The sequence below is a fragment of the Gymnoscopelus braueri genome (assembly GCF_963280865.1).
Source record: "Gymnoscopelus braueri genome assembly, chromosome: 1".
NCBI lineage: Eukaryota > Metazoa > Chordata > Actinopteri > Myctophiformes > Myctophidae > Gymnoscopelus > Gymnoscopelus braueri.
Window position 1 is genome coordinate 1,495,890 of NC_137603.1, and position 10,000 is coordinate 1,505,889.

At 44.0% G+C, this 10,000-nt stretch overlaps 1 protein-coding gene across 1 annotated transcript in view; it reads left to right on the forward strand.

Annotated features, from left to right (window-relative positions):
* Positions 1 to 10,000, forward strand: part of cd81a (CD81 molecule a) — a 48,261-nt gene that overhangs the window by 32,570 nt on the left and 5,691 nt on the right. Inside the window, exons 3-6 of the mRNA XM_080436968.1 lie at positions 5,063 to 5,160; positions 5,295 to 5,369; positions 5,523 to 5,636; positions 9,879 to 9,980. Coding sequence (XP_080293094.1) covers positions 5,063 to 5,160; positions 5,295 to 5,369; positions 5,523 to 5,636; positions 9,879 to 9,980 — 389 coding nt within the window. The remainder of the gene's footprint in view (positions 1 to 5,062; positions 5,161 to 5,294; positions 5,370 to 5,522; positions 5,637 to 9,878; positions 9,981 to 10,000) is intronic.

Here is a 10,000-nt window from a genome sequence, read left to right on the forward strand (position 1 = left end):
TGTGTGTGTGTGTGTGTGTGTGTGTGTGTGTGTGGTGGGGGGGGGGGAGCAAGAGACGCAATTAAGGAAATGGAGGGCTGTCCTGGCTGCTCGCCAAGACATCGATTTATAAATTAAACCTTGTAGTGAGCTGGGTGTGGCTCTGTGTGCGTTTGTGTGTGTGTGTGTGGGGGGGGGGTAGACAGGGTCAGGGGCGTGGCATAGAGGGGGGGGGGGGGTAGTTAGTGGTCCTGAATCTGATTAGGTGTGGGGGATGACATTACCCAGAATACCCTGCTTCTGTCTCACTGCAGAGAGAGACAGACAGACAGACACAGAGAGAGAGAGAGAGACAGACACAGAGACAGAGACAGAGACAGAGACAGAGAGAGAGAGAGAGAGAGAGAGAGAGATGGTCAGAGGGAGGGAGGAAGCAGTGATGTAGAACGTTTTGATACTTTATTGGTGTAAAGGCCTGTCCAGACCAACGCAACACAACCAGACCCTTTTACAGACCGTCACCCAAGACCAGAAAAAAAGAGAGACCGGCTCATCCACTGCCTTTGTCCTTTTCCTCCTCTGTAAATATATCTGTTCTATTGATGAATTGAACACATACTGTAGTTTGACTGTCCCTCTGTCCTGTTTACATTTCTGACTATAATGAAGTATTCAATCCAGGGGCGTGGCGTCCTGAGGGCGAGTGGGGCAGTGGGTCAGTAAAGATCCTGCCCCGTCGAGCTGCTCAAACTCCATGGGCCAGATTTGCCGATACATCCCTGCGGTGGTGCTGGGCCCCTAATTCAGCCTGGGCCCCTAATTCAGCCTGGGCCCCTAATTCAGCCTGGGCCCCTAACTCAGCCTGGGCCCCTAATTCAGCCTGGGCCCCTAATTCAGCCTGGGCCCCTAATTCAGCCTGGGCCCCTGGAATCTCAGATAGAGAGGCCCGTAAGGTGCGCGGCCGTTAATTTTGGCAGTTTTTATTTAATTTCGTCCACTTTTTACTTAATTTCAGCCGTTTTTTACGTATTTTCGGCCGTTTTTTACTTAATTTCTGCCGTTTTATTTTTAAACGGCCCGCCTGGTCGGCCTGGAATGGGGAGGCCTTTCTGGAATTGTCCCACATTTCCCAGCACGTCCCTGGGCGGTAACGTGAGCCGCCTGTCGCGGCCAGCGGCTCACGTTACCGCGGTGATACATTGGCTGCCCCATTCACAGCTTTTACAAAGCTAAAAGCTGCCGACTCCTGCATATCAGTGGTCCCAGTGTGACCTGTTCAGTACCGTGGTCTGTAGAAGCTATAGGCTACTTTCTCCACCACTGAAGGATGGTAGAGTGTGTTGTTAATGTTGTTTTATGGTCGTTTAATGAATTAATTAATTAAAACAATATTGCGCACGCTTCACGCGCTTAGGTGTCCCGCAACACAGGAGGGGGGGGATACGTGGGTGATTAATCAATCAATAAAAGATAAAACTTTAACGATTCCAAATAGACCCTTACGGGTCTGTAACTCTGAGAGTGTACACATGGAACCAAATGGACCCTTACAGGTCTGTAACTCAGAGTGTACACATGGAACCAAATGGACCCTTACAGGTCTGTAACTCAGAGTGTACACATGGAACCAAATGGACCCTTACAGGTCTGTGACTCTGAGAGTGTACACATAGAACCAAATGGACCCTTACAGGTCTGTAACTCTGAGAGTGTACACATGGAACCAAATGGACCCTTACAGGTCCATTTGGTTCCATGTGTACACTCTCAGAGTTACGGCGTTCCTCTGGTCTCTCTCTGTGAAGTAGAACATGGACTCTCAGACGTAAACAACCAAACAATAGAAACACAGTTTCCTTTTCCTGAATTTACCTCCCGAGGGGTTCATAAAGATCTTATCTTAGTGTTGGACAGAGGAGAAAGACCTGCTTTTATACAACATTATTATTATAACATTATTATTATAACATTATTATTATAACATTATTATCATAACATTATTATCATAACATTATTATCATAACATTATGATCTATTATAGTTATAGAAAACCACTTTAAAGAATTATAGAACATTATTACATTCCGATTTAAATTATTATTTAAAAAAACACAAACTGTTACGTCCCAGTTGGTGGTCTAGGATGAAGGGACGGAAACATATACCCAAATTATATAACTGAGACGGACAGAGGTTGAGGTGAACTGAAAGGTTGTTTATTAACAAACTAAAGGTTAACAAAAATGAAATAAGCCAAGTAACAATACAGGGAAGGTCTGATGGTGCCAAAGGAAAGAAAGTAATAAAACTCACTATCTAAATCAAGTAAAATCTTACCTATTCAAAGAGACAAAAATATCACTTCCTACTCTAACAACAAACAAATTACAATGGGTGGCACTCACCTCTACACTAGTGTGAATAACAGAAGGTATACGTGCAGAAATGTACAGGGTACCCCAGAACTAAACTACCCTTCCCTGAAATGTTGGCATGTTACAAAACTGAACTGGTTACGAGGAGAACAAAAAATTGACTGGTGGCAGCATGGCAGGAGGAAAAGTCAAGATGGCTGCCACACAGGTGATTTATATAGGGTGATTGGCTGGAGGTGATTGGTGGACCGAATGAGTGGATGACCAACCAGTGGTGAGAGGCGGAGTTGAATGCTGAGGGATGGGACCTGGGAATGAATGATAGACAAGAGGGCAAAGGCAGGGGGAAGAAAACAGCAAACACAGACACAAGTGTATGCCTGATGGCAGTACACGTAACACAAACAAACAAACAAACAAACGTACATCTAACGGATTAAGACCCATTTTATTCATTGGCTATTCGAAAATAGCAGATCTACAAGCTCACAACATGTTTTATGAGCTTGTAGATCTACTATTTAGGTACTTTTAAGTATATGTTGATGCCCAGTGCTTTTGTACTTTTACTCGAGTACACTACCAGATTTTCCTTTGTAATACTGTGACAGACAGTGGTGTCACTGGTGTTTAGTAACTAAGTACGCTCAAGTACATTTTTGAGGTGTTTTTACTTTACTGGAGTATTTCCAATGTCCAATACTTTTACTTCTACTCCACTACACCTCAGAGGCAAATATTATACTTTTACTCCACTACAATTATTTGAACACTTTAGTTACTAGTTACTTTGTAGATTTTTATCACAAAACATACATTAACCACCTCAGCCCTATATACATTTAGACCATTTGAAAATAGCAGATCTACAAGCTCACAATGCGGCGCAATGCGACGTATTGTGAGCTTGTAGATCTGCTATTTTCAAAAGATTTTTATACATTTTGAAAACTGGAAATGGAGACATTCTGCACAATGACTCGTTTTACTTTTGGTACTTTAACTGCATTTTGATACCAATACTTTTGTACTTGTACTCAAGCAAAATGTTTAATTCCGGACGTTTTACTTGTAACAGAGTATTTATACATTACATTGCATTATTGATACTTTTACTCAAGTAAAACATTTGAGTACCTTTTTCCACCACTGGTGACAAGAGTATTTCTACAGTGTGGTATTTCTACTTTTACTCGAGCAGAGACAGGGGGGAGGGGAGAGGGGGGGAGGGACGGGGGGGGGGGGGACGAGGGGGAGGGGCATTGATGGAGGGTGAGACATGGTATTTGTAGCTCCAGACATGGCCCCCAGCAGCAGCCCCGCCCCCTTTTAAGCCCCACATTTATACGTCCTCGTACGACGGTGTTGTCTCACCACAGAAAACAGCCGATCTACAAGCTCACAGGGTTGATCTACAAGCAATGCTGTGAGCTTTGTAAATCGACTATTTCCGGCGGCGCGGCAACGCCGTCTGTGTAACGTACGCATAAATCAGGACTTAATGGGTCCAATTTGTCACCACACACACACGCACACACACACACACACACACACACACACACACACACACACACACACACACACACACACACACACACACACACACACACACACACACACTGCAGTCCAGACTGTTCCTATAAATAACATCGTGTGTGTGTGTGTGTGTGTGTGTGTGTGTGTGTGTGTGTGTGTGTGTGTGTGTGTGTGTGTGTGTGTGTGTGTGTGTGTGTGTGTGTGTGTGTGTGTGTGTGTGTGTGTGTGTGTGTGGTACAAGTCCTTCCTTCCTAGACGGTGTCTTTGTTCTTCCTGAACTCCATTAATCTTCATTTGTCCTTAAAATGATTTGAAACTTTATTTCAAGATGTTCTGTTTTTAAATAGCCGATACAAGCCAAGCTGTGAGCTTGTAGATCTGCTATTTTGAGTTTATGATACTGAAAATGGACATGCTCAAATTTCAAAAGTAAAACTACTTAAGTACTTGTAATTGAGTAAATGTACTTTCCACCACTGCAAATGTGTGTGTGTGTGTTTGTGTGTGTGTGTGTGTGTGTGTGTGTGTGTGTGTGTGTGTGTGTGTGCGCGTGTGTGTGGGTGTGTGGGGGTGTGGGTGTGTGTGAACATGGTTGATTTGGGCATCCAGTACATTTTGGTAAACAACCTGCTGCCTCCTGCTGGCGGTGCAGCGCTACTGCAGCGGCTTGGTCACAGTGTGGAATAGAGTCAACATTACAGACTGTTCATCTACAATATAAATAATATATGAATAATTAAAAGCAGAACACTAATGTCAACATACTCAGGCTGAATGTAACACGCATTGTGATAGGCTGAATGTAACAAGCATTGTGATAGGCTGAATGTAACACGCATCGTGATAGGCTGAGTGTAACAAGCATTGTGATAGGCTGAATGTAACACGCATCGTGATAGGCTGAGTGTAACAAGCGTTGTGATAGGCTGAGGGTGGATCAGGGGTTTTAGGAGAGTAGAGTTAGGCAGAAATCACAATCTGGGCCAAAATATGACTTTATACAATTATGTTATGAGGCTAACACAATCATTAATGTACTCACTAATGTCTTTCTGTCTCTCTGCCTGTCTCTCTGCCTGTCTCTCTGCCTGTCTGTCTGTCTGCCTGTCTGTCTGTCTCTCTGCCTGCCTGTCTGTCTGTCTGTCTGTCTCTCTGCCTGTCTGTCTCTCTAGGCGTCCACATCCTCATAGCGGTGGGGGCTGTGATGATGGTTGTCGGGTTCCTCGGTTGCTACGGAGCCATTCAGGAGTCCCAGTGTCTGCTGGGAACTGTGAGTCACACACACACACACACACACACACGCACACATACACACGCACACACGCACGCACACGCACACACACTGGTATTCTACTTGTTCTTCTCTAGTTTCTATAACAAAGTCAACATGTTGTGTCTCTGCAGTTCTTCGCCTGTCTGGTCATCCTGTTCGCCTGTGAGGTCGCTGCAGGAATCTGGGGATTCATGCACAGAGATACTGTAAGCACACCCACACACACACACACACACACACACACACACACACACACACACACACACACACACACACACACACACACACACACACACACACACACACACACACACACACACACACACACACATGTCATTGTGTGTAACATTGTGTAACAGGTGTCCAAGGAGATGACCACCTACTACGATGCCATCTATGACAAGGAGAAGACAGAGCTGGACCAGGACAAGAAGAAAGCTGCTGCTGGAGTTCTGAAGGTCTTCCATGAGACGGTGAGGACCTCCTGGAGAACATGTAGAACCTTTAGAACACCTAGAGAACCTAGAGAACCTAGAGAACACCTAGAGAACACCTAGAGAACCTAGAGAACCTAGAGAACACCTAGAGAACGTAGAGAACCTAGAGAACCTAGAGAACCTAGAGAACACCTAGAGAACCTAGAGAACGTAGAGAACCTAGAGAACACCTAGAGAACCTAGAGAACCTAGAGAACCTAGAGAACACCTAGAGAACCTAGAGAACGTAGAGAACCTAGAGAACACCTAGAGAACCTAGAGAACGTAGAGAATATACTATACAATACTATTTCTTTTTACGTTTCACTACTGGCTGTCAAAGCTAACAATCTGTTGTCCAGAATAATAACCCTTATATATGAAAAGTATTAATACGTATTGGTCTTCATCAAATCTAATGAATTAAAGGGACATTTTGCAGATTTTGCATCAAACCCCTATTTTTATGAGGTCTAGGACCCATAAACCTATCGATCCTGGTGTGTTTTTTGTGTTGTCTCTGTATTTTTAGATTTGTATCCATATCCTCAGAGACTATGAGTCATTTGACTCAGTCTCTTTATCTCACCTTATTTCATGACTACATGACTACAGGTGACTACAGGTGTAGTTCAGTCAGCAGCAGTCAGTCAGTCAGTCAGCGGCAGTGCCCCAAAGCATTATGGTCATTGTAGTAATGCAGCAGTCCAGTCAGACACACAGACTTCTATATTTTTCTGGCCATAGGGTGCAAATTTCTAATTGTGCTACTGTTATCTACTACAAATATGATTAACATTGAGTGACTGTAAGGGGTGAAATGCTCCTTTAATATGTTATATGATGGTGTTATTGAACAGTTTAATACATATAGGAGACATGGTACATTAAAGGTCTTTTCATCTATTTCCCATAAAACCTGACATCACCAGGGGGCCTAGGGAGCCAGAGGCCCTGGTTGCCCCAGGTTCGATTCCAGGCCAGACCAGCATATGTGTCGATGAAATGAAATTTGTCCCTGAGCAAGACTCTTAACCCCTAATTGCTCACAGGTTCTCATTGGAAACAAGACCGCAAGGACTTTCATGAACGACCTGTTAAAAGGAATTATCCTTACCATTACGCCCCCATGTGGCCACAAGCTGAACATGCAGCCACATCAACGATACTTTATTTAGATGATTGAGTCTATAAGCTCATTGATGATGATTAGGTCTGGATCTCAAAGTGTTGGCCTGGGGACCCTCAGGGGGTCCTTGGCGGGGGTTCCAGGGGGTCCCCAGCGAAGCTAGTAAACATAGCATCACAGTAATGTTAACCACTTCATCCATTTATATGTCTGCTATTCACAAATAGCAGATCTACAAGCTCACAGCGTGGCACAAAGTCACGTGTTGTGAGCTTTTAGATCTGAAATCATGTTGTGCCAGGGACCCCCCAGTGTTGCCAGATTCTGTGAGAGAAACAAGCAACCAGGTCTAGGAAAACCAGCCCAAAAGAAGCGACTATGCATGGGCCACATGAGCACTTTAACATATACATCAGCTATTTGACAATAGCAGATCTACAAGCTCACAACGCGTCGCGATGTGACGCGTTGTGAGCATGTAGATCGGCTATTTTCAAATAAAATCTTGCAGGGAAATTATGATAAGCAGATCTGGCAACCCTGAGACCCCCCAGAAGCAAAGATTTGAGGGAAAAATGTTTCGCTTTATACATTTTCAAAAGCTCATAATGAGCTTGTAGATCTGCTATTTTTGAATAGCCAAAGTATACAATATGGATTAAGTGGTTAAAATGATGGTAACACATTTTGCTGGGGGACCCCCTGGTTCCCCCTCAAGGACCCCTGGGGGTCCCCGATCCAAGCAGAGAGTGAGTTTACACACAGCTGTATCATTTATATGGACATGGATGGTGTTTATGAGCCGGTACTCTAAAGCCGGTTCTCAAAGTGTGGTCCGGGGACCCCCACGGGTCCATGAGGGTTCCAGGGGGGTCCCCAGGAAAATGTGTTAACTCTTTGACTGCCAGAGTATGTTCATAATATACTCACCCAGTGCCAGCGATTTTCCTGTTTTATAACCTTTTCAACCGGGTCACAGAAATGTTAATATATTATAATCCATCATATGGCCGTGTGTAGAAACAAACACCATCCATGTATCAGCACCCAGAGGGTTAAGTTTTCAGAGCCGAGCTGTCGTGAGGTAGTTTTCACCAGCGCAAACAGGCTGCAGGCACCATATACCTCCGGGCTATGGTCGATGCCTACACCCCTGCCCGACCACTCCGGTCTGCCACCTCGGGGCGACTGATTGCCTCGTCACTCAAGGGTCCTTCTGGCCGATCCACACGGTCACGACTCTTTTCTGTTCTGGCCCCACAGTGGTGGAATGAACTTCCCACTGATGTTAGGACAGCAGAGTCACTGATGTCAGGACAGCAGAGTCACCGATGTTAGGACAGCAGAGTCACTGCCCATCTTTCACCGCAGGCTGAAAACCCACCTCTTCAGGAAACACTACCCTTCCTCTCTGCCTGACCTACTTGTTGTTAACTAGTTGTACGAACGCTTGTTTTCTATTGTTGTATTGTTTATTGGATCTTGTTTAGTCGATACACTTATTTGTTTTAGCTCTTGCTCATTTGATTTAGCTATTTTGTCTCATCTGTTTAAGGAAATAGGTAGCTGATATATTGCACTTTTACCTTAGCGCTAGGTATACTCTTGGTTGTTTGTTTTTGCAGAAAATGCACTTCAGACTTCTGGTGATTAGTAGTTTCGTTCCCTACCTATGTTGAATACACTTATTGTAAGTCGCTTTGGATAAAAGCGTCTGCTAAATGACTGTAATGTAATGTAATAATGCACGTATACCCCCCCCCCCCCGCTGGCCACAGAACATTTATATATATTATGATCACGTGTCAGACCGTTGGTAAACACAAAGGGGAGAACTGTTCGTCATCCAGAGAAAAGAAAATATAACCGGAGCTTTCCGTTAGTTTTTTTATACCGTGTGAGGTAACTGGTTTTGCCCTGGTTTCAGCTCGAAAGCACATTTTTCAAGATAAAACCGGAAACAGGAAAGGAACGGATGACGCTATTTCCGCATCCGAGGCAAGTGGCAAGTGAGTGGAAAGGGAACCTGATGACGGATGTTACAGAGCGCCATCATTTATTATACAACAGGTAGTTCCGACCAAGCAATCTGATTGGTTGAAATAGCTATCTAGCCGTGCTTCAAACCAGCATGATAGCACGGGCCTAATCACATTAATAAATCACTCCGCACTGCAGTCCGCACCTGATTAGACCATATATGGCACAGCTTTGCTGTGACGTCACGCTGTCCCACGGTAGGAAAACAAACAGACAGTAGCCTGACCCACCGCCGCCACCGGAGAACAAACAGCTATGCAAAATGGTATCGCACGGCGAAAATAGCCGATCTACAAGTTCACAACGCTTCGCCATCGCGACGCGTTGTCAGCTTGTAGATCAGTTATTTTGGCCACGTGACACGGTCGTACGACGGAGCATATAGCCTACTGGAATCAGCTGTGTTGATGAGACGCTGCCTCAGAGCGCTGCTACAGGGACTATTTAATGTCTCAGTCAAATAAACTCTTCTCTTTACAGGGAAACGGATAATAGAGAAACATTCTTTATTATGAATTGCCCCACAATATGAATACATTTGGATGTGTTTTGTTGGTAACTGTTGTATAATCGCAATATTACACTCGAGGGTGTGCTTTACCTTACATTATTGGCACTTCAGTGATGCTCGCGGAACTCGGCTCCACCTCGTTCCTGACCGCATCACTGGCGTGCTAATAATGACGGTAAAGCACACCCTCTCGTGTAATATTATTTAATTAAACAATTAAAAAGCTATCGACGCGTCTAACGCGTCGACGGCACGTATGGACCAAGTAGCAATTGACTCGAAAACGTGTCGACGGCAGTCAAAGAGTTCAAAGAGTTAAAATATATATATATATATATATATATATATATATATAATATTTTTTTTTTTAGACATTTTAACAACACAGATCTTGTGTGGGGGTGAGCTGATCTGGAGCCTTATAAGAGCAAGTTGTCTGTGTCTGTGACTGTAGGACGCTGACCTACATAATAATAATAATAATAATAATAATAATAATAATAATAATAATAATAATAATAATAATAATAATAATATTATGTGTCTTGTCTTGTTCCAGTTGAACTGCTGTGGGAAGGGTCTGGGAACGGGTCTGTTTGACACGATCACAGACAAACTGGGAGTCACCAACCTCTGTCCCCAGACACAGAGCCTCAATGTGGTAAGAAATGTTCAGTACAG